The sequence below is a fragment of the Neopsephotus bourkii genome, unplaced genomic scaffold (genome assembly GCF_033783945.1).
Source record: "Neopsephotus bourkii isolate Nb327-2 ecotype Australia unplaced genomic scaffold, CSIRO-AGI_Nbou_v1 NB_1287, whole genome shotgun sequence".
Lineage (NCBI taxonomy): Eukaryota > Metazoa > Chordata > Aves > Psittaciformes > Psittacidae > Neopsephotus > Neopsephotus bourkii.
In genome coordinates this window covers 1,910,000-1,934,565 of record NW_026901771.1, presented here as the reverse complement: position 1 = coordinate 1,934,565, position 24,566 = coordinate 1,910,000, and the positions used below count along the sequence as shown (strand labels likewise).

The window sequence follows — 24,566 nt, the reverse complement described above, 5'->3', positions numbered from 1 at the left end:
CCGGGCACTTCCGGGGCGGGCTCCTCCTCCTGCCCTCCAGCACTTCCGGGCTCGGTACATGTGGTGGTCGCTCGCCGCGGCCGGGGTTCCTCAGCGCTTTCCTGCACTTCTCGCCGCAGCTCGGCCCAGCCATGGGCCTCACCCGGCAGTACCTGCGGTACGGGCCCACCGCGCTCTTCGGGATGGTGGGCAGCGCTAAGGGTAACGTGGCCTTCGTGACGCTGCGCGGGGAGCGGGGCCGCTATGTGGCCGTGCCGGCCTGCGAGCACGTCTTCGTGTGGGACACGCGGAAAGGAGAGAAGGTGAGAGCGGGGCCCGGTTTTGTGAGGTGGGGGGACACGATGGTGAGGGGCAGCCACTTGCGGCGTGGGGCTGTGTGTGTGTGTGGAGCGGGAGGGGGGGGGGGGTAACCGTGTGATGTGTGGCGTTTTGGGGCCACCCAAAGCAAAGCTCTTTTGTTACTGGGCTTAAGGGAAGCGCCGCTTCCACGTCTTCCCCATCCCCCCTTTCTGTAGTCTGAGCACATAGAATCACAGAACAGTTACGGCTGGAAAGGACCTTAAGATCATCCAGTTCCAATCCCCTGCCATGGGCAGGGACTCCTTACTCTAGACCATGTCACCCAAGGCTCTGTCAAACCTGGCCTTGAACACTGCCAGGGATGGAGCATTCGCAACTTCCCTTGGCAGCCTGTGCCAGTGCCTCACCACCCTCACAGTAAAGAGCTTCTTCCTTATATCGAACCTGAACTTTCCCTGTTTCAGTTTGAACCCATCACCCCTTGTCCTATCACTACAGTCCCTGATGAAAAGTCCCTTTCCTGCATCCTTATGGGCCCCCTTCAGACCTTGGAAGCTGCTCTGAGGTTTCCACACAGCCTTCTCCAGGCTGAACAGCCCCAACTTTTGTTTGTGGTGTGAGCCTGTGAGTGTGCCCTGGTTGAATTTCGTTGTTGATTCTTTGAGATTTGCCTTTGGTATCTCAGTTGAAGAAGTGCAGTTACTGTCATAGTGACTGGAAAGCTCTTCCCTGTTTAGCTGGTGACCAGAAAGTTACGGGATGAAATAGGCATGTTGTGGAATTTGTTTTCAGCTTTGGAACTGGGCTTCCCCTGTGAATGTTGTATCCCGTAGGGGTTTGTGAGCTGTAACTTTAAGGACTTTGCTACATGTTGCATCTTGTCAGATTCTGAAATCATAGTAAGTACTCCTGTCCACTGCAAACTGAATTCAGGATTTGCTTTACAGCCCCTAGAGTGCTGACTGCTGGCATGTTGTTTGGAGATGTTTCTGTCTTTCTCAAGTTCCTGTGTAGCCTATGGAACAGAACTCTGTCCTGTACCTGAGAAAGAAAGACCAAGTAAGATATGATGGGTCAGGAAGAAGCTTTCAGACTTTATACTTGAGCAATGTTCCTTGCTTTCTGGCACTTTAAATGCAGGGCGAGAAATTTTGGCTTTGGAGTTCCAGGACTTGTTCTGCACCAGTTTTCTGTTTGATTATGAGAAATTACTTCCATTCTAGCTGCTGTCTCTCTTGTAAAATGGAGGTGATGACACTGTATTTGGTGCAGAAAGTGGAAAAATGAGCTTCTAAAGTGACAGAAGTGCTCAGTTGGAAGTTCAGTAGAAGAGTATAGTATATACTTTGTGCTGTGTATGTATCTGGCTCTAATGTGTCATTTAACTATATTGCATGTCTTTGTCTCCTAAAAATTGCAGGTTGTTATCCTTAAGGGTCTTAAGCAGGAGGTCAGTTGTCTCTGCCCTTCCCCAGATGGGTTGCACCTGGCTGTTGGGTATGAAGATGGATCCATCCGTGTCTTCAGTCTCCTAAGTGGAGAAGTGATTATCACTTTCAATGGACACAAGGCTGCAGTTACAGCCATGCAGTATGACCATCTGGGTGGCCGGCTGGTATCTGGCTCAAAGGTGAGGGTTGCATATCTGGAGAACAGCACTTCCATAGAGATGCTCCATGGAGAAGGCTGGCCTCCTGTAAAATGTTTGGTATTTTAAGTGGGTTATGTGGCCTCTGCCTGTAGGGCTGGGAGAGCTACTGAGGCTGCAGGGCAGGAGTGAGGTACCAGCAGAGCTGTTAAAGTGAAGAAGCTTGTGAGTCAGGAATAGTAAAAGCAGCTTCTAACTGGGGCAGAGGTGCATCTATTGGCCTAAATGCACCTTTGGGGAAGGAATGTCACTTGCATTAATCATCCCTGACATTCCAATTCAGAGGGATAAAGTGTGCTCCTAGGTAATGTCTCATAGCAGTTTTGCAGAGACAAATGTCAGGCCGTTAGAGACACTCTTGTCTGTTACAGGATACAGATACCATTATGTGGGATGTCATCAATGAGAGTGGTCTGTACAGGCTGAGAGGGCACAAGGATGCTGTCACTCAAGTCCTTTTCTTGAAGGAGAAGAACCTGCTGGTCACCAGGTGAGCCAGGCTAAGTGTAATAGTTGATCAGGAAAGCAGCCATGGTTTTGCTTGCAATTTAGGCATCTTGGGTGCTACAGCCATTTGTATTTCCCTTCTCGACTCATGGTATCTCAGACCCACCAGTATTTTAGAGTATGATTTTGCCATGTCCACATATCTCTTAAATCTGATGCCTGAATACAAATATGGCACACAGAACTGAAATGTTCATTATGTACATAGCAATTTTTGCTGTTTATCTTGAAGAATTAAGCAGACTTGCCTTCTGAAGGTGTAATTCACACAGCCATAGGACAGAAAAATTGCCTCCTGGTAAGCTGGATTATAGGAATTAATTAAAAGATGAGAGATGGTTTTTTGAGTTGGTTTTCAGTTTCAACATGAGCTGCTAGTGACACTATCCCTTTAATAATAAATGGCTGACAGAAGATAATCAAATACCAGTCAACGATTTCTTTATCAATAGTCATCTAATAGCTAAATATAAATCAGTTCAGTGTAAAATTAGAACAAGTTTCTTGTGCCTTTTTTTTGTTGTTTCCGATGGAAAAAGTAGTATTTTGTTGGTTTGGTAGGTGGTGCCTGTTTCTTAATGCAATTTCAAGTCCTTGCAGACCAGCTTTAGAAATGCTTCTTCTAAATTGGGATAAAGAAATCTGCTCAATTTATTTTATGTTGCTTCTTTACTTTATATTGTTTTTTTTCCCAAAGAGCTAACTGCAATCCTTTGTGTACAGTTGTTCGGGTTTTTTTTTGTGATACTTTCATATGTTCAGTTTACAGGTATCTTTGGATCCTGTGTAACAAAAGAGATGGGTTAACAATAAATACCACTTGTAATCAGATTTTTTTTCTTGTCCTGAGGGAGCTTACTAATGGAACAAGTGTTCTATTTTGATTTAATTGAAACTAATTGAGGAAAATAGGCACTAGCAAAGTTACAGCCCCCCAAAAAGAGTACTAAATATTGTAAGGTGTACTGAGAGAATCTATATAAATGTTCAAATTATTTTTCTCAGGTGCTCTTGTAGTATTGGCGTAGCATAATATGGCCAGAAATGTGTTTTAAGGAAGATCTAATCCTACAGGGGTTTTGAAGGACTGAAGCAGCTGTGAGGAGGAGCAGTTCCAAATCACTGTTCAGAATGAAGGAATCTGCTTTTCTTGTAGCCTGGTGAATGCACAGGCATGGCACAGGCTGAGAATGTAGAGGGGAGGTTTTAGAGGCAGCTTTAGAATAGATCAGGACTTTGCACTTACCATTCTCAGCCTAAGTAAAGAGTATTGTTCTCACCCTAAATAAGTGAAAAAGGAGGTCTGTGTGACACTTGGGCTTGCAGCTGAATCCAGGGGAGGAAGCAGTTTTCAGTGATGTGCTAAATACCTTTATGCAGTACCTTTGTATTGCTATACTATGTTCTTCCATAGCTTGAAAATGCAACATCTGAGAAGCTGCTTTGTGAAATGTTGGGGCATGGTTTAGATTTTATTTCTATCACTTTTCTAAGCACGTGAGCTCTGGCAGTCTTTCCTCATGTCTTGAGTTTTTCCTTCTTTATACTAGTGGCAAAGACACGTTGGTGAAATGGTGGGATCTGGACACTCAGCACTGCTTCAAAACTCTGGTTGGACACCGTACTGAGGTAAAGAGGGTGTGTGGGGAGCTGTTGGGCTGGAGGGATTTAGGATTATGTGTCATAGAATCACAGAATGGTTTGGGTTTTAAATGACCTTAAAATCATCTAGTTCCAACCCTTCTGCCTTGGGGAGCGATACCTCACACATGGCTCACTTTGCTCTCTTACTGCTCTCATGAGTTGTAAACTGGCACTGTGATACATTTTGTTTGTCATTAGGCTTTAGGGGTGAGCAAATGAGAAACTTCCAAACTTTCCATATGCTGTGGGAGACTCCAGAACAGATGTACTTGGAGGAGGTCCTGGCTAGATCCAGTCTCCTGTTAGTTGCTGTTTAAATAAATCAATTAAAGATGCTCTGTTGTTACAATAGTTAAAGGAGCCATAAGTCAGTTCCTCACATTGTGCCTCTGGACAGGTCTGGGGGATGGCCTTGATATCTGAAGAGAAGCGTCTGGTCACTGGGAGTGCAGACAGCGAGCTGAGGGTGTGGGATATTGCATACATCCAGGAGGTAAGATGTTCCCTCTGTAACCCTTCACAGCCTTGCCCAACTGCTTGTCTTTGGACTAAGATGAGACTGGAACATGTTAGATCTGGTTGATGTCCTGGGAAACTGAGCCAAAGCAATGTCTTTGCTGTTTGAGGGGTCCAGAAGCTGCTCTAGGGATAGATTTTGCTGTTTTCTGTGCTTTGAGCTTTCATGTGGACGTGTGAGCACTTCCAGAACAAGATTTCCAGATCTTGTGTCAGATCTTCCTGCCTTCTGGTTTATGGCTAGAGAAGATTAGTCTTGTGAGTGGATCATAAGGAGGGGAGGACACAGTGGTGTCTGCAGACATGCTATAGGCCACTCCTTAGTTGCAGTGCACACTAACCACTTGTTCCTCTAGGGAAATGAAGTGGGAGACAGAAACCAGGACACCATAGCTCTTGTGATTTAAGGTATTCTGTATGTTCTTTTTGTCCATGAGCAGGGAAAAGACCCTGATGAGCCAGAATCCAAGAAAAGCAAAGGGTCTTCACCTGGAGCACAAGAAAACACTGAAGAGGATGAGACCCTAGAGTTGGATGAGCATCCTGAGGAAGTAAGCTGTTTTGCATGCTGTCTGTGAGATGTTGTATCTTAACCCCATTTGCATGGTGCTGCTTGCGGAGCCAGCAGGAGTTCTAGAGATGGTCACATATTGCTTCTCTGTGTTGGGTTTATACCCCAAGTGTCATAGTTAGCCTGCGAGGGAAATTGTTAAGAAGCAAAATGAGAATTATGACATCTTCCTCGGCAGCAGTCAGAGTTGTACCATAACAAAATGCAGCATGAAATTTGACTGCAGAAAGCTATTCCACTTGTGCTGCTGTGGAGACTTCACTGACTCTCTTTCCAGTAGAACTTTCCAGGGTTCTGCTCAGATTTCAGACTGCATCTAGTTATGGTAGATACCTGACCTTGTTAAATACTTTTCCAACTTCCTCTCCAGTGGATTTCCCTCCCTTCAATCACCTGTTTAAGAGTCTGTTATCACCACCTCTGCCTCTTCTGACAGAGGAACTGAGCTCTGCTGCTGTTGTAGCATTAAGAAATCAGCTCTGCCTTTACTGGCAAGCTATAGTCATTTAATTCTTCCACTGAGCCTGTCAATAATTACTTTCAGCTAAAAAGCAGATAAAGTTCAGGAGACAAGCTCATACTTCACACAATGCTTGTTTTGTCCCTAGGTTATCCTTGCTAGCTGTTCTACCAGGACCCTGTAGGTTTATTTCCCCCTTTTCCTCTTGACTTCACTTGCCAGTAGATTTCTGAGTTTGAGAAGATCACTTTACCTTTCAGACCAGAGTTGTTCTCCTTCTTTCCCTGTAGCGCCTTGTAAAGTGCAGCAAAGTTGGATCCATCATGCGGGAAGGGAGAGACCGAGTAGTAACTCTTGCCACAGACCGAACGGGCAAGATTTTGGCCTGCCATGTAAGTAGTGTGGGGTTCTGCTGTCAAGCTGTAGATGAGGCTTGTAGAGACTTTGGGTAATGTCTGTATGACCAGGGCTTTGCATGCCTTTGACTTTATTTGCTGTGTCTTTAGGGAACAGGTGTTGTTCTGGAAGTATTCTCTGTCCTTTCTGAAGAGGAAATCCGGAAGAAACTGGAAAAGAAAATGAAGAAAGCAAAGAAAAAAGCCAAGTAAGCAGTCGTTTGCATGTATTTGGAAGCTGTTTTCAGAGAACGGTTAGAAAAGCCTTTCAGAAGCACAACACAGTGGTTGAAATCCAAGCTACTTGTTGTTCTCTCCCTGCTAGCTGTTCTGGGGTCATTCTTCCTGTGCATTTGTAGTGCTTGTCTGAATAACACTACTCCCAGAGACTAAGGAAATGCCTCCCTGCAAAAAAAAGCTAGCGCATGCAAATGAATGGACACAAAATGGGTTTTTCAGAGCTGCTCACTTCTACCTGATATTTGTATTTACACTGCTTGGTGCATCAAAGGAAGTCCTTTATAGAATGTACAAGAATGAGAGTTTTATCTGAAAGTCAGAGTGACTCTGACACCTCATCTCCTGTTTTACAGCAGACAGAGATACAAGTGAGAGCTTTCTGACTGTTTAATTTGTGTTAAGTGTCTTTCTGGGTAACCTGGCACATACAGGGGCCTTAGAGCAGCCCTTCAGAAGAGGTCTGGCTCCAGGGTAGAAACTGAAGCACAGGGCATGTAAATCCGGAGATGGATTTCTGGCAATGGCTGAGGACTTCACATGAGTGGTAGGACACAAGCAGAAGCTGAACTCCCTCTCGAACACAGCTCTCTCTTTGTCTGTTTTAGAATCATAGAATGGTTTGGGTCAGAAAGAACCTTAAGATACCCAGTTCCAACCCCCCTTCCATGGGCAGGGACACCTCACACTAGACCATGTTGCCCAAGGCTCTGTCCAGCTTGGCCTTGAACACTTCCAGGGATAGAGCATTTACCACTTCTTTTGGCAACCTGTCCCAGCACCTCACCACCCTCACAGTAAAGAACTTCTTCCTTATATCCAACCTGAACTTCCCCTGTTCCAGTTTGAACTCATCACCCCTTGTCCTGTTGCTACAGTCCCTGATGAAGAGTCCCTCTTCAGCACCCTTGTAGGCCCCCTTCAGAAACTGGAAGGCTGCTATGAGGTCTCCACGCAGCCTTCTCCAGGCTGAACACCCCGAATTTTCTCAGCCTATCTTCATACGGGAGGTGCTCCAGCCCCTGATTGTCCTTGTGACCTCTTCTGGACTTGCTCCAATAGCTCCGTGTCCTTCTTATTCTGAGGACACCAGAACTGCACACAGTGCTGCAAGTAGGGTCTTGCGAGAGCAGAGAAGAGGGGCAGGATCACCTAATTTGACTCACTCTCCTTTTGATGCTGCCCAGCACATGGGGTGGTTCTGGGCTCAAGCGCACACTGAAGCTGGTTATTGTTCAGTTTCTCATCGACCAGCACCCTCAAGTCCTCCCCTGCAGGGCTGCTCTGAATCTCTTCTCTGCCCAACCTGTGCCTGGGATTCCCCTGACCCAAACATAGGATCTTGCACCTGGCTTGGTTGAACTTCATGAGGTTGGCATTGGCCACCACTCAAGCTTGTCAAGGTCCCTCTGGATCCCATCCCTTCCCTCCAGTGTGACAACCACACAGGTTGGTGTCATTGGCAAACTTTCTGAGAATGCATCAATCCCACTGTCTGTGTTGATGGCAAAGATGTTGAACAGAATCAGTCTCAACACTGACCCCTCAGGGACATCTTCCTGGACATTGAGCCATCTTTTGTATTCATTTTTTGTTTTGCATCCATCTTTCTAACGTGCCTTGTTCAAATGCTTTGGGTTCAGAAGAGATAAACTGCCCAAAAAAAAGACTACCTCTTCAGTAGTCTGCATACCAGCATGATCTTCACTGTCTCACCCTGTTCTTAAAATGTAGTTAGCCCTGCTGGGTAAGTGGGTGGTTGTTTTCAGCAGGCTAAGTGGTTTGCTTGTTACTCACTGTCTCTGTTAAGTTTGTGTTGGCTGTGCTGGGTTATTTGACTCTTCTCCATTACCTGACATTCCTAGACAGAACTCTGAAGAGGAGCCTGAAAAGAGTGTGGAGCTGAGCCTGCAGGAGGAGATTAAACGACTGACTAACATCCGAGCTTCTTCTAAAATCAAGTGAGTGGAAAGCCTGTTGTAGAAGCTGAGCTGTGGCTGTGTAGCTACTTGGGAAGAACTGTGTACAGCTCAATATAGGGAGAGGTAGATGTTTAACCCTTGACATGTGTTCTGCTTGAAGCTGGGGGAGAGGCCTGCCATGATCTCGAGTCCATTCACACCTCTTCCACAAGTGGTCCCCCTTCTTGCACACCTCTGTGAGTTAGCGTGGACTTGCTTGGGGCATGCACTCTGCCTATATTCCTCTTTCTCAGTTCTTGATATTTGATACATCCTACATTTTGTCTTATTGCCCCTGTGTACAGCACTTTTTACTTTTTTGGTCTAATTTAACAGGTCATTTGACTTGTTTCTCTCTCCGAAAGGAGAGCTGAAGATCGTTCTGCTGCTCCAGAACAACGTCATTGAGTCATACAACCTGAACCTGTCAGCACAAGTCCCACAGGCTGTCCGTGCATCCAAGATAACCATTGGAGGCCACCGCAGTGATGTCAGGACATTGGCTTTCAGTTCTGACAACATTGCTGTTCTGTCTGCAGCTGCAGAGTCTGTAAAGGTTTGGAACAGGTATGCAGACCGATTGTGTCACTCCCCTCTGCCCTACAGGTCAGTCTCCCAGAGCTCGGGGATGCTGTGTTCAGATAGGCAGTGATAAGGGGCTGATGGAGAAATCTGAAATAGTGAATGAAGTAAAGGAAATAAACAAAAAGCTATTTAGCTTCTTCTTAGGAAAACTGAAAAGCTATGGAGCTAAAACTCCATAATTAACTCATGGAGTTTCTTGCTGTAAAGCTGCCCTGAGGCTAAGTTTAGTAGCAGGTATGGAAAGATAAATACCTAAACACAGAGGTAGTATATAGCAGTCCAGAATAGACTGTATCTTGTTGCTTTCTGAACTAACCCTGAGCTAGCTACTACCTGTTCTTTTGGGAACATGTGGGTTTCTTGGCATTGTATCAGAAGGATGTAGTATTAGACTAAGCTGCTGTTTTGATCTAGAGGGTTGTCCCAGTGTTTCCTGAGTGCTGTGGATTTCAAGCTCTGTTTCTTTGAGCGGGCTGTCTTCCTCCTCTCCTGAATGACAAGAGCTGTCCTTGCTCATAACAGCAGGAAGTCATGATGGTGGACTGTGTAACGGCATGTCTTTACGGGAAACATTCTTAGTGATGTTGAATAGCATTTGCGTCATAGCATGGTGGTGGTGTATCCTCTGGCCCTAGCTGAAAAGACAGCCCTGGGCAGAGGCTACAGTGGAACATGCCTCAGTGGGACAGACTGTGTGTGTGATAAGAGCTTTTGGGCTTTGCCTTTATCTCCAGAGCGACCTTGCAGTGCATCCGGACAATGGACTGTGAGTATGCGCTTTGCTCGCTCTTTGTCCCAGGAGATCGGCAAGTCATCGTTGGCACCAAGGTGAGCAGTGTGGTTTTGTACTCCAGAAACAGCTTTCATAACGTATTTCCAGACTTTGGTATTTCTAGGCTGGCCAGCTCTGGAGATAGGCTATGAAAATGTCATGAAGGCAGCCTTACAGAAAACACATTGCATTTCTTCATCTGGAGCATTCTGGTTTAGGTGTAAAAACCTCTCTGACAGTCAGGTTCTGCTCTATTCCCAAACTCTTTATGCAGCTTTTGTGGCTTTTTGAGCTGGGTAGCTTTGGCAAGTCACTGATGGGGATCAGGAGTTTGGACATCTGTGTGTAACAGCCATCTAATGAAGCTGGCTGCTAGGGAGATGTGTGGCAGGAGTACTCTTCTGCTGGGAGCTCTCATGTGTCGTCGAGGGGCTGATTAGTCCTCTGTGATGTATCTTTCTTCCCAGACAGGGAAGCTGCAGCTGTATGACCTGGCTTCTGGGAGTCTGACAGAGACACTTAATGCTCACGACGGGGCGGTGTGGTCCATTGCTCTTTCACCAGACCAGGTAACTCAGCCACCACTCTAAGTATCATCTGTTGCACATCCTGTCATGTGTATGCACTACTGATGAGAGCATGGGATCCCTTCATCCTGGGAGGTGGAGGATGCAGCTGGTAGTCTCTTAAGAACTTTAAACTGTGGATACAGGAACGGTTTGCTGAAATACTCCTCTAACTGTGTGGCACATGGCATTAAGTCTTTGGACTGAGTGGAGACTCATCTTCATCACCTAATCTGGCTTCTGCATGATTGAGAACACTTGGATTTTCCTGGTGGAGTCTGTGTGTGCAGCAGTACAGACCTTGTGGATGTGTTCTAGCTGTGGAGAGCTTCAGCCCCTTTAATCTGCTGCAGTGGCTGATGAATCAGTTTAATTTGCTGCTTGTCTGCTGGATTAATGATCTTGTTAAACATAGTGAGGTTTTTCCTTTGTGTGGCATTCGTCTTGAATGACCAAGTCACCCTTCCCATCTAGCTGATGGTCATTAGGGTGAACTTCTGTTCCTGCAGGATGTGTTTTCCAGGCTCTTAGATCTTGTACTTTTTCATTTACTGTAGTAATTTTTTGGTGGTGGCCCCAGGATCTGGGTGCATTGTGTAATAGGGATTATACCAGTGCCAAATGCCCTTTGGGATCCATCCAAGGGCTTAACTAACATATTTGGTCTTAAGGAAAAGGATAATCCCTAACAAGTTAATTTTCCATAAGCTCTTTTCTCCATATTCAGTTCCCTTTCTTTGTCTGATGGAAACTGTAATTACCTGTTTGTTCTGTTGACCATGCTCACAATTACCAGGCCTGCCTGTTCACTCTGAATGATAGTGTTACATCAGTTTCTTCTGCCTGTATTTGCAAAGTTGCTGAGAATGAGAATTGAGAGTTTAGAGAGTCCTCTTCATCAGGGACTGCAGGGATAGGACAAGGGGTGATGGGTTCAAACTGAAACAGGGGAAGTTCAGGTTAGATATAAGGAAGAAGTTCTTTACTGCGAGGGTGGTGAGGTGCTGGCACAGGTTGCCCAAAGAAGTGGTAAATGCTCCATCCCTGGCAGTGTTGAAGGCCAGGTTGGACAGAGCCTTTGGTGACATGGTCTGATGTGAGGTGTCCCTGCCCATGGCAGGGGGGTTGGAACTGAATGATCTTAAGGTCCTTTCTGACCCAAACCATTCTAAGATTCTGCATTGTACTGCTCTGTAAAAATCTTGGATTTGGGGAATTTGAACCGTTTATAAATGTCTGTCATTTTAACAGCCTTGTGAGTTTTTGGAGCAGTTTTTCATCACTGTTTTGTAATGTGATTATGGAACATGTTGTGGTTTTTTTCTGAGCACAACAGATGATAAATGTTTCCTGAACCCATGTTTACTGAGCATTGCTGTTTAATAGTTCTCATACTAGCCTCCCTAACTCACTCTACTTGGCGTAACCGCTGTAGCTGTGGAAATCTATTTGTGTCTTGTACTCCTTGTATCAATTTTGCTTCATTACCACAGTTCAGGTTCATACTGGTTTCTCTGTTTCCACTTTCTTCTTTTTGCATGTTGCACTCAAAGCTGGAGTGGTTTTTAGTGGAATCAAAACCATAGCAAGTAATAACCTGCCTGAGATTTGTTTATCCTACACATTAAAACATAGGGGATAGATTTTCCCATGTTATTAATGTGAAAGGGACGATGTTGAGCAGTTCTTCCTTTAGAAGGCTGTGCTTGTGTGGTAGCGGACTGAGTGTTCTTGTAAGAGTGAGAGGGTCAGCTTGCCCACAAAACACAAGCACGTCATTACCTGCAGCTGAGGTTAATGCTTTCAGACCCAACATTTCAGTCCGTGTCTCAACATTTGGAGTCTTTGCCTTTGAGGTCCCTGTCAGAGCTTTTGAAACGTTTGTTGCTCAGCTAATGGGTAGTGCATGATCTAACCATAGCAAGTGCTCCTGGTGGTGTCCACTTCATCATTAATAGCATAGGAATGTGGGACATTTCAAAAGCCACCTTCTGTGTTGACAGTTCCTTGCTGTAGAGTTTCTCTGGATAACAGCAAAAGTAGATTCAAATATGGTGGGTTTTTTTTTTGCTTTCCCCTGCAGCGTGGCTTTGTGACAGGCGGTGCTGATAAATGTGTCAAGTTCTGGGAGTTTGAGCTTGTGAAGGATGAGAACAGCATTCAGAAAAGGTGAGAAAATAAACCTTTTGAGACTGTGTTCAGCTGCAGTATTCTTTGTTGCTGATGGATGCTTTGGCCTGTAACAAGTGCCCATGACTTGTATGTGGAACATGTAGAGAAGAGTGTGAGCTCAGTGCTGTGTTGTGAAGGTCTGAGCTTTGTTCAGCCACCTCAAGGACACTTGCCACATTCTCATCCCTTGCTTTTGTGGGAGTGTAGCTTCTAATCACACGATGGTCCTCCAGCTCAGAAAGCAGTAAATTTAGCAGTGAAGTTTATCAGCCTGCAGTGCTGTGCTTATTTCTAGGCCTGTCTTCTTGTTATGAGGAATGAGATGCTGTGTGTTAGAATTAAGTTGCTTTCCCAGGGTGCAGTCTGGGAGTCATATTTTTATCTCTTCCCAACTTGTTTGCTTGGGATCACAATTGTTGTTTTTGTCTTCATGTTGCCAGGCTTTCTGTGAAACATGTGCGTGTTTTGCAGCTGGATGAAGATGTCCTCTGTGTGAGGTACAGCCCCAACCAGAAGCTGCTGGCTGTCTCCTTACTGGATTGCACTGTGAAAGTTTTCTATGTTGACACACTCAAGGTACATGACCCACTGGGCTGTGAGGCTGTGCAGAGAGTGGTGCAATTGTAGCCTGATTGGGAATACGTATTGTGGGACACTGGTAAGAGACCATGCATCCCACTTCAGCTGCCTGTTTGCTAGCAAACCTATCAGAAGATGGCTGGCCAACACTGGGGAGAGGATAGTTTTTCATCTGGGAAGTACTGTGAACCTCCATGTGCAAGGTTCACTCTAAACCCTGAGGGCATGGTGGTTCTCCAGAGCTGCAAGGCACTGTAAAGATGAACGTGTCACACACGGCATTAAATAGGGCATAGCAGAAGCAAAGCCTGGGAGAGGAGAGTCTTCCTTGTGATCAGTGTGTTGTGGTTTTGTGAGTTGTGTATTAGCACATGAATGTTAGGGAGTGATACAAGACAGACCAGCACTGACAGACAGCAAACAAGAGGAGAGAGAAACTCCATAGGGAGCGGTGATTAGCGTCAGTGTTAGCTTAGTTCGCTTGAGTATTTCCACCCTCAGTTCTGCCATCATGGCCCTGCTGCTAACAATGAAAGTGGGGCAGTGCTAGAAAGATAGCACTCCTGGGGCACAGCAGAGCTGGCCTGGAGCTTGAGATTTGCACACTTCTCTACCCAGCATGTCTAACTGAGACACCTTTCTTCTGCTTCAGTTTTTCCTCTCTCTGTATGGACACAAACTGCCAGTGCTGTGTATGGACATCTCCTATGTAAGTATCATTAGGGCTGTGTGTTAGGTGGGACTGTGATGATACTAATGACTGCAAGAACCTCTGCTGGCAGCCAGACCTCTAGAATAGTGATTTCTTGTCACCTCCTTGCTCTGACTTAGCAGTTTCTTAATGGGATGCAGCAAGCCCCTCCTTATCCTATAGTTCTGTGCTCACCAGGAGGGTCACTGAGTAGTGGTCATGACAGAACTGACCAGGGCATTCTGTGAGCAAGTGGAAATCAAAATGCTGTGGTGGTTCCCTACACTCATCTCAAGAGGTACAGCTTGACTCTGTGAGAGGAGCTCGAATTCTTTGGTAGTGTGAGCAGAGAGCAGGTGCTGGGGTGGAGCAGCCTCCTCATGCCTGTTCATTCTTGAGCTGTATCTTGTTCTAGGATGTCCTTGGGAGGAGGCTTATTGGAAGCCAAAAATGTCAAGCTATAGTTAAGGTCTTAAATGCCTGCAGAGGTTCAGAAGAGAGGAAGGGTGCTGTCAGTGGGCTGTGCTAGTAGCATAGGCATGGGCCACTCCGGTGAGAGGTGATGGAGGGGTTGGGGGGAGCATGTTTCAGGAGCCAGGTATCTGTATACCCAGCAGTTCTTAGTCACTGGTTCAGCAGCAATTCTTCATGGGGCTGCCAGCCAGTTCCCCCACACCTTCCTTTCTGTTGCTCTGTAGGATGGGACGCTAATAGCAACTGGCTCTGCTGACAGGAATGTGAAGATCTGGGGCTTGGATTTTGGTGACTGTCACCGTTCTCTCTTTGCCCATGATGACAGGTCAGTCATATTTTACAGCATCGCTGGGTTGTGGGTTATATTGTCTCCAAGGGATTGTGATCCAGCAATAACCCTTTTGTCCAGCATAATGTGGGTGTAGGTCTGCAGCGTTCCCCAAGTGGATGAATTTGAGCCTTTTTCCCTTTCAGTGTGATGTATCTGCAGTTTGTGGCGAAATCCCATCTCTTCTTCACAGCTGGGAAGGACAGCAAGATTAAGCAGTGGGATGCAGATAAATTTGAGCACATCCAGACACTGGAGGTAGGAAGTTTTAGAGACTGTTGGAAGCAAGCATTATTCCTCTATGAGCAGCACTTCCCTCAGGAGTGGGAGCTGGGTGGTGTTCTTGTCTAACTTCTTCTGTGTGCCACACAGGGGCATCACAAGGAGGTTTGGTGTTTGGCACTCAGTCCCAATGGAGACTACGTGGTGTCAGCATCCCATGACAAGTCCCTGCGCCTCTGGGAAAGGACAAGGGAGCCACTTGTTTTGGAAGAGGAGAGGGAGATGGTAAGAGTTCCATCCTTCCTGCCAAAGACAACTGTTTTCTCTTTGTTTTTCACTGTGGAGGAGTCTGGCTCCACGCTTGGCAGGTTGCTCACTGCTAACCACAGCCTGGTGTTGAGGTGCCCAGGGTTGACTGGCACCTTTTGCACCATAGGTCTGTTGACCTGAGCTGTCTAGAGGGAGCACTGCAGATGCTGCAGGTGCTTGCTTGTTTGCTGCATTGCAGATGCCTGGCTGACTTGCTGCCTGCTTTGCTTCTCTCTTGCTTCTCGTACTTTACTCTAGAGCTATGTTTTTCAACAGGTCAGTTGGCTACACCGTTTGACCTCCTATTCTCTTGTGCTCCTTTCAATGTGTGTGCTTTATAAGCAGCTCAGCAGGTGGCTGCTGTGGAGTGATGGAGAACACTGCTTCTGTTAAATGCAGTTTGTTTTGTTTTCCCCTTTTCCATCAATGTCAGGTCTGTTCTATCTTAGAGGCAGGCCCCAAAGCTCAGGGAGGATAGAATAAGCCCGTTCTACTCCATTTTAAGCATATATTCATGTAGCATATATATGTGAATCATAGACTTGCAGAAAGACTTAAGTAGGGTGGAAATATTGTTGTCAGAGTCCAGTCCAACCCCTTGCTCACTGCAGGATCACCTTGAAGCTGTATCAGATTGCTCAGAGACTTGTCTTGATATGAAACCTGAGGTGACCCATCAGCAACATCTAGATGCCCAGTGGTGATGGTAAAAGGAGAGCAGAGACAGCTCTTTTTCCAGATGCCAGAAAAGTGTTGTTTGAGTCAAGTTGGAGTAACAAGATGGGCATGAATACACCAGTAGTGAATTACACACTGATGGGGCTCTATTGACATGAGAGGTGCCAGACAGGAGACTCTTTCCTCTTGCAGGCTAGGATAACCTGGGACTTTTCTAGGCTCCTCTGTGTTGTCTGCCAGGTGGAAGGTCTGGTGCTGAATTGCTGTTGTCTCCATCTCAGCTTGGTGGCCTGTCTGTGGGCTATTCCTGTATCCAGAGCAGAGACCTTCATTTCTTTCAGTCCAGGAGATTACAGAGTTCTCTGTGGGGTTGGGACCAGGGACAAGTGGGTATTTTGCACTGTTGTTGTTGATCCCTGCTGATTTATCCTGGTTCTGCAACAAGCTTCATGAAGGTGCAGGTTCTGTCGCTCATCTAGTCTGGAAGGGGTCTGTGCCCAAATCTGTTAATACATTGTGTTCTCCTCCACTGTAGGAACGAGAAGCTGAATATGAAGAGAGTGTGGCGAAGGAAGAGCAGCCTGTGGTGAGTTGCAGTGAGTGTGTGTCAGTCTGACTGTACAGATGCTGGAATAACTACTTCTGCAAGAGGCATACAAGAGGTGTCAGAGAGGACCGTTAATCTGCTTTGAGGAGGTGCAGGGGGGAAGGTGCTCATGAAGCTGTAGTTGCCCCAAGATGCAGTTGACTCTGATACTTCATATACACAACTTGAGGAGAGTGCGTGGAGCTGGCCAAACACACACTAGCTGTGGACACTGAAACTTCTCTGTGCTGTAGGCTTTGCTGTCTCCAATGTGGGGGTCCACACCAGCTCTGTACCATGGCTGCCTTCTGACTCTGCTTCCAACTCCACGTAATGCAAGATTGGTGGGGGAGCCTAATCCCTCTTGTTTAGGTGCTTGGGTTGTGCTGCTGGTTGTGTTACTCAGCCTCTGTTGGCAGAACAAGAGCTGTGTTTACCTACCTCCCAGAGCATACTAATGCACAGCACCTCTGTTCCTCAGAAGGAGCTATGCACTTGGCAAGTACAGTATTTTCCCAGATAAACCACCAGTTTAGGGCATGGGGCTGCTTTTCTTAATATGGATTGTGGTAGGATGAAGACTCTGCATTTTGTAGGTGGCTGGGGAGACACAAGGAGAGACGGGGCTCGCAGGAAAGAAGACCATTGAAACCATCAAAGCGGTAAGATCATGTGGGTCTACCAGCACTGCTTTGTGCCTTAGCAGTCTCTTGAGGGTTGGAGCATTAGTTTGAAAGAGTAAACTGTGCTGTCACTTGAGGGCAGTTTACCGTGAATGCAAGAGCAGTCTGTCTGTCCTGCTCCATGGCCCACAGGGAAGGGTCTGACTCTGGAGAGTCAGGCACCAGGAATTCTCCCCAGACCTCCCCAGGGAACACGTGAGGTTCCTGTAGCTGCAGCTTTGTCTGCTTGTCATGTGTGGGACAGATAGGGCTGCTCTTGCCCATTGGGGTCCCAAAAAGAACAGAAGGCAGCTGAGATGTTCTCGAGGATCCAGGGTGCTCCCCAAAGGGCTGCTCAGTCTTGCAGGCATCTGTGGAAGGTAGAAATGTATTGCAGTGCCTGAGGCAGAAGGTGTAGCAGGAAGGTGCGGGGATGGGTAATTTCATGGCACAGATTTCAACAGTCTGGTGCTCTTGTAAGTACAGAGGAGATTGCTAATCTGAGTAGTGAAAATGGCCTAACCCTGACTTTGCTTCAGAGGCATGCTGCTTGCTTGGGTAGGGGGTGGGTTCTGTGTCAAGGCAACAATTGAAGCTGCAGCAGAGAGCACCCAGGGCAGTGGGGGGAAATCACAGAATGGTTTGGGTCAGAAAGGACCTTAAGATCATTCAGTTCCAACCCCCTGCCATGGGCAGGGATGCCTCACTCTAGACCCTGTCACCCAAGGCTCTGTCCAACCTGGCCTTGAACACTGCTAGGGGTTAGGCATTTACCACTTCCCTGGGCAGCCTATTCCAGTGCCTCACCACCCTAACAGTAAAGAACTTCTTCCTTATATCCGACCTGAACTTCCCCTGTTTTAGTTTGAACCCATCACCCCTTGTCCTATAGCTACAGTCCCTGATGAAGAGTCCCTCTTCAGCACCCTTGTAGACGCCCTTCAGACACTGGAAGCTGCTCTGAGGTCTTCATGCAGCTTCTCTTCTCCAGGCTGAACAGCCCCAGCTTTCTTAGCCTGTCTCCATATGGGAGGTGCTGCAGCCCCTGCTCATCCTTGTGGCCTCCTCTGGACTTGTTCCCACAGTTCCATGCCCTTGTTATGCTGATGACACCAGAACTGCACACAGTGCTGCAAGTAGGGTCTCGTGAGAGCATAGTAGAGGGACAGGATCACCTCCTTTGACCCGCTGGTCACGCTCCTTTTTGATGCAGATCATGTACTGACATCTTCAGGACATGATTGACATGCTCTGAGTAGTGGTGCAGTCTGGAGTAGAGGTTACCTTTCTGAGGGAGATGTCCTATGATTCTCCACATCAATCTCTCTGTTTCCACCTCCATTTGTCCAGTAGGACTTAATATTTGCTTTGGCTTCTCTGATGTCACTGATGTGCTGTTCCTGTGCTGTACAGGCTGAGCGGATCATGGAAGCTATTGAGCTGTATAGAGAAGAGATGGCAAAACTGAAGGAGCACAAGGCCATATGCAAAGCTGCAGGAAAAGAGGTAAAAGACTGATGAATGTGCCAATCCCAAGGGTATTGGGTGTATCCTTCCAACTCGGCAAGCAGATAAAATTGGAACAGCTGGAAATAGCAGAGATTTGCTGAAATCTTTTGGAGAACAAAATGGCACTGCTCTGGGCATGGCTGGTGGGGTGTTCTTTCCAATGATCTTTGTTTCAGGTCACAGTAGGATGTAAGATGGGTGGTTTTGTTCTTGGGAGAGCATGCTGCTGCAAATTCACCTCAAAAGCCTATTATTTGCCTTCATCTCAACATTCCCTGCAAAATTAGGGGCTGTGGTATCAGTGGGAAAAGTGACAATGAAGAAGTGGAAGAGGATTCATGCATGTTTGAGTTATCTGTGCACATACGAGAATGAGATTGTCTGTAAATGAGGCTTCATCAGTGTTCTGGGGAGGGTGGAGGTGAAACTGCAGGAAGACTCTCGATAAAAGCTCTGCAGATTAAAGTTTTCTTTGTGAATATGCATTTGTACACATACACCTACCTTATTCTAACCCATTCTGTGTCTCCAGGTTCCCTTTCCTGTCAATCCCATCCTGCGTGCCTATGGAAATATTACAGTAAGTGGAATGCCTACTGGCTGTGGCCCATTCCCAACTGGAGTGGGGTTGGTTCATTTGCATGCTGAGCCAAAACACTGGGTTGCTGTGGACTAACTATTTGGTTCAATTCGAAGTGAAAATTTAGCACTTGTGCTTGTGCAAAGTGAACACAATTTGGGGGTTTTGTGGTGGTGGTTTTTGGTATTTTTTAATATCCTGGAGGTGTTACAAATGTTTCACCCCATCAGTGAACATAAACCTCAACATAAACCTTAAACATAACCCTGATGGTAGCTGTGACCTTATCATGGGCCTTACCATGAGCCAGCAGTTGACAGTGTTCTCCAAGATGTGGGAAAGCTAGTTCAAAGCCTTCCTGTGCCTCTGCCAGGAGGGTGCAGTTGCTGTTATATAGCATGATCCAGAGGAGCTGTGCCATGTTACCCAAAATACCTGAGCATTCCTGGGAAGTACCCATATCACTGTGCCTCCCACCCTGTGAATAAAACTTAACACTTAGGTTAAACACTTAGCCAGAGCCATTCCCTCCCTTCCTCTGTGAATACAGGCTTATTTAAATGCAAGTGGAATAGATTGAAGAGGGGTGAATGAAATCCTGTGGCTCAGTAGCCAGCAAAGTTCTTTGGAAGCAGGTAATGTTTAATTGAATCTTACTGTACAAAGAAGGGATTTGAACCTGTTTCCAGAGCCTTGGAAGAATGTGCTAGTCTACTGGGTAAAAGCATTAGCCACAAGTTATGGCATGTCCTGTTAGTTGGTGAATTGACCATGATGAGCATTCAGTATGTCAGACTATGAGCAGAAAGACTTCGTGTGCTGACTATCACTTACCTTTTTTCTTGGGAGAGATGCTGCTTGTGGAGCACTTGTCCCAGCATACCTGCTGTGTTTGTGTTGCCTTGACTCAAGAAGTGGGAGCTGGAAGCATGTGAAGGTTTCCTGACCCTAAATCGCTGCCTGTGCAGTTGTAACAACAGCAGGGGAGCTCTGAGCAAGGCAGGGCTATGTGATAGCTGCCCAGGCTTATTTCTGTGGCATTGGTACAGCAGTTACTGATACTGTTTTGGTTTTCCTGGTTTATTCCAATGTGTACTCTGGACTGCATTTTGAATTACCCTTAAGAAGATCCTTCTTTTTTTTCATTCTCACCTTCCCTGAGGAGTATGTCAATGCCAGATGGAACAGCCTTTTGTCTTCCTTCTAACTACCTGTAACCACCTTATAAGAGCCCTTCTGCCCCCTCCCGTGTGAATATAAGTATATTTAATTACAAGTTGAATAGACTGAATGGAAGTCAACGAAATCCTATCAATTAGTAATCACGCACTTTACTATGGCAATTCTCAGCTCTGCTCTGCATCTGCCAAACACTTTCAGCAGAGAAGCAGGAATTCAGTCTTTGGGAGATGAGTTTGTGTAAGGTTTTATCTCTGTAATTTTTCTGTTTCACCAGGCTTTTCATTCCAGGTTGTACAGGATCCACTGAACTGCATATGAGATGATTGAGCTGCTTGAATATAAACTTCAGTTTTCACAATGTTCTTTACCAGTTTGGGCTATCTGAGAAGACTGGGTTATGTTATGGGGAGGGACAACTTCTCTCAGACTGATCGAAGCTGAAGGAGTTTCCTCTTTGCTATATAGTCAGCCTGATACGTTCATCTCAAGATGTGATTGCATGTTTGTAACTGGGTGACACAGACCTTAAGGGACGTGTTTATCCTGGAATGTTTCTTGGTATGCAGAGCTGGTTCTTTCCTCTGTTACAGCCTTCTGCATATGTGCTAGAAGTTTTCAAGAAGGTCAAGTCAAGGTGAGTCCTGAAAGCCTTATGCCTTATTGTTGAACAGGTTTGAGACCAAGTATTGCATTTCTGGGCCTGGGACTGGCTGGGCTCCTGGAATGGTCTCTCACGCTGGGTTTGGGCAGTGCTAGGGAGTCTTGAGTTCTGTTCCTGGCAGCCTCATGCATGCCATTGGGAAATGGAAATTGTTGCATCCATGGGAGTGCTGGATGGAGGTTGTGTATGAGAGCTGGCTGCTTGGAAGTGCACGTTTATGTGAAGAGCAGCTTGGAGATGCTGAGGAGGGAAGGTTGTGTGCCTGCTTCCTGTGCCAGAAGGTATCTGTGACCTGGGCTGTAGTCTGTGAAGGTGCACTGTGCTTTGTGGGCTGCCAAAGAGCAGCAGTCTTGCTTAGCACAGCTTATGTACCAGAACCTACCTATACAGAAGTGCTTCCTGCTCATCTGTAGCAGTGCAGTGGCTGAGATTCTATCAGCTAACTAATGCTTCTATTCCAACGCTTCTGTTCCTTTGCTTTCTCCTCAGTGAGCTGGAAGAGTCTCTCCTGGTGCTGCCCTTCTCCTATGTCCCTGACCTGCTCAGACTGTTCAATGAATATATTGACCTGGGCTCAGATATTGAACTTCTGTGCCGAGCTCTCCTCTTCCTGCTCAAGTGAGTCTTTCATCTGCCCAGACAGATCTGTTAGTGTCAGTTTGGTTGCTGTTGCTGTCCAGAACCTGAACCTGAGACAGCCCTACCAGGGCTCTGATCGGTAGTGGGCTTTCTCTTATATCTGTTGATCTGGAGCTCATGAAAAGCATTGTTGGGAATAAGGATGTGCTCTCTGCAGGAGGTAAGGAATCACTGCAGCTGCAGCAAACAGTGTGTGGGAATGGACTGACTGGATGCAGAATGTTGATGTGTCCAGATGAGTTTGCTGGTTCTGGTCCCTGAAGTTCATCGTGTAAAGATCCTGCATCAAGGCACTGTTGACTGGTACAGGGTCATTGCAGAGCCCGTATCCTCAGACAGTGCCTGACAGAGACCTTCCCCTTGAAACACTTAAAGAGAAGCTTCAGAAAACAGCTTTTCCAGGCCAATCTGCCTATGCCTGGCTGGCCTAATGTAAGAAAAATCCTGTGTCCAGAGTGCAGAGAGGCTCAGGTGAGGGCTTTCTGATGTTTCCAACAATAATGCTGCGATACGTCGCTGCCTGCTTTGTTCCCAGGATACATTTTGGACAGATCACAGGCAACCACATGCTGGTGACTGTAATAGAAAACCTGAAGAAAACCACCATCTCCAGAGTCAGTGAGGCCCGGGTGAGTGTTGCACCCTCCCCCTGGGATCTAGAGTTAAGAGGATGGGCCGGTGTCTGGGAATGCGTGTTGTCTGTAGTGTCCAGTGGGAAAGTTGGTTGGGGGTCTGAGCCTATTTGGCCTTCCTCTGCTGCAGACAGGCTGCCTTTTCCTTATGTTCCCCTGAGGTGTGAGACTGCCCAGTGATGAGCCTGCACTTGTGCTCCCTCATTTACTCTTGAATTTGAGTATTTGGCTCACTAGTTTCTTAATATCTTGGAGGTAAATAAACTCTATTTCTCTTGGGCTTTTCTGTGGGCTACTAATGTCACGAGTGATGCAACTAGTGCCTGTCAGCATCTTGTCTGTCAGCAAATACAGTGGATTATAGCTGCTCTTGGGAGAACTGGGGGCAACAAGGTGTAGGACTGACTGTTCTACTCAGCTGAAGTTTACATGTAAAGAATGCTGGTTTATTTAAATCTCTGGGCTATTTTGCTTTCATCATTTCTTAGTAGAGGGTGGCCAGTGCAGGACCCTCTGCCCCAGACAAGCTTGTTATGTGCCCAACAGTGTGGTGCTGGTCTGTTTGCAGGATGTGCTGGGATTCAACATGGCAGGACTTCAGTACCTGAAGAGAGAGATTGAGGCCAAGGATGAGGTGACATTTTTTGCTGATGCTACTGACCGTTTTGAGGAGAAGAGGAGGAAAAGGAAGAAGAAGGAGAAGATGATTCTTGCAGTGCTTTAGCATCTGCTGCCCAAGACCCAGAGCAGCTGGATGGGGTCGTGTAGCCTCAGTGCTGGCCCTGGGAGTTTTCTTGTGGCTGAATAGCTGTGATGATGTCTGCTGACTGGGACAAAGCCTGTCTGCTCCCCATGTGGTATAGCCCAGCATATAACCCCAGCTCAAATGGTTGTCTCTGAGATGAGCTCTCTGTAGGCTGCTGCAGATGCATGCATGTGAACTGTTTCTGAGGTGACTGTGTGAAATGGAGGTGATTTCTCCTGCAGAAGAGTTCAACTCATTCTGACAGTGTGGTCTCCATGGAGTGAATCCTGCATATGGAGTGCTGGGGAGACCATGCCCTGGCTGGGGAAGGCAGCTTGCAGGATTTCATGCTGCTTTGACACCTACTGGGGGTTTGGGGCAGTTCTCAGAGCCTCTGGGCAAAGCTACGTGACCTCTGCCCAAGTGTGAGAGCTTGATCTGCAGCCACTCACTTCTTGATGGGATGGAAAAATATGGTTGCCCTCTGTTAAAGGCATATTTATATATGCTTTATGAAACACCTTTTGTTCATGGAGTTTTGTCCTGCTACTTCTCTGTAAAGCCTCAACTGCCTTGCCTTATGTGTCAGTTCTCAAAGGGTTATTTTTTATTCGGAGAGAATAAAATCTGTGGGAGCAAATGAAAGGGCTGCCATCCAGGTTTGTGGTATTCCTTACAGTTGGCAGGCTGTATGAGAAGCCTGGGTTGTTTGCATTGTACTTGCTCCAGTTTTCAGAGTGCAGTGACTTGTTGCAGTGTTGTACCTGTCCTGTGTCAGATAAAAGGATTTATTTTCACAGCAGGGGTGCTGGGGCAGGATAGAGTGAGCAAGGCTCTGCTGCTGCTGGTAAGTTACTAGTTTGTAGTACATGCTGTCTTTCTTTACCCAGTGATCACTGGTTTGGTGGATGGTGTAGGGGCTGCTTCTGAGTAGTTTTCTGACTTTTGGACTTGTGTGTCTGAGCTGGGTACTCAGAGCAGGACTTCTTTCCAACTTGAGCTTCATGTGGACTTCTAATTGCATCCCAGTTGTTCCTGTCTTTGGTTTTCTGTTAGTAGCAATTACACACAAGGCAAACGGTTCACTTGGTCAGCCTCTTGGCAGCACCTCAGGTGTAATAACCATGCCTATTAGAATAACTATTGTTAGTAAATAACTGTGTCAGGGGGCTGATGGTTCACTTGCGGCTTCAGAGTCTGGGTAACTTGCAGCAGCACCAGGATATGGGTCTCACAGTCTTTATGGGAATAGCAGTCTCCATACAGCTGTCTTGACAGTTTCTGGGTGCCTCTATGATTTTATATTTGTCCAGATATGGATGAAACTTGTAATAAAACAGCTCCATTCAGATGTTTCTCTATCCTGACCTATTCTGTTCTATTCCACTGTATTCTATGTATTTATTTCTCCCAAAGGAGACTCTCAGCAGTGGGAAGGAGACTCTGTAGGGTGATGAATCGTGTTGGTAACTTCAGTTGACGTCTTCTGCTGCTGCTGAAATGTGCTATTCCACTAGAAAACAAAAGGGTTACAGATGGAGGGGTGGCTTCAGCAAGGGACATTTCAGCAGTGGTGACTGAGGAAAGAGATACCAAACCAGGTACCAAAAGGGGAAGGCTGGCCCTATGCCTCCGTGTAATGTGCTCTCTTTACCTTCATGCCAGGGCTATAAATGTTACAGAACCTATGGAAAGAGCTGCTGTGGGATGATTCTCTGGGAGGAAAAAGATGGCCAGAAGTACACACAAACTGAG

General features: G+C 46.5%; 1 protein-coding gene across 1 annotated transcript; it reads left to right on the top strand.

Annotated features, from left to right (window-relative positions):
- The first annotated feature begins 63 nt into the window (after positions 1-63).
- Positions 64-23,456, top strand: WDR3 (WD repeat domain 3). Its single transcript, XM_061365371.1, has 26 exons — positions 64-302; positions 1,721-1,930; positions 2,320-2,438; positions 4,006-4,084; positions 4,497-4,592; positions 5,056-5,166; positions 5,937-6,038; positions 6,153-6,250; positions 8,144-8,239; positions 8,576-8,806; positions 9,559-9,652; positions 10,064-10,165; positions 12,246-12,331; positions 12,775-12,910; positions 13,566-13,622; positions 14,303-14,403; positions 14,553-14,664; positions 14,779-14,913; positions 16,151-16,201; positions 16,798-16,863; positions 18,277-18,369; positions 18,905-18,952; positions 20,725-20,768; positions 21,285-21,413; positions 21,970-22,063; positions 22,635-23,456. The coding sequence occupies exons 1-26, from the start codon at positions 132-134 to the stop codon at positions 22,788-22,790; spliced, it is 2,817 nt and encodes a 938-aa protein (XP_061221355.1). The 5' UTR covers positions 64-131; the 3' UTR covers positions 22,791-23,456.
- The last annotated feature ends 1,110 nt before the right edge of the window (positions 23,457-24,566 follow it).

What these genes read in the sequence shown, in the direction of transcription:
- WDR3 (XM_061365371.1), top strand. Translation starts at nt 132, where the DNA reads ATGGGCCTCACCCGGCAGTACCTGCGGTACGGGCCCACCGCGCTCTTC. An exon ending in AAGTCATCGTTGGCACCAAG is followed by an intron (nt 9,653 to 10,063) that starts GTGAGCAGTGTG and finishes CTTTCTTCCCAG; the next exon opens with ACAGGGAAGCTGCAGCTGTA. An exon ending in AGCACATCCAGACACTGGAG is followed by an intron (nt 14,665 to 14,778) that starts GTAGGAAGTTTT and finishes TGTGCCACACAG; the next exon opens with GGGCATCACAAGGAGGTTTG.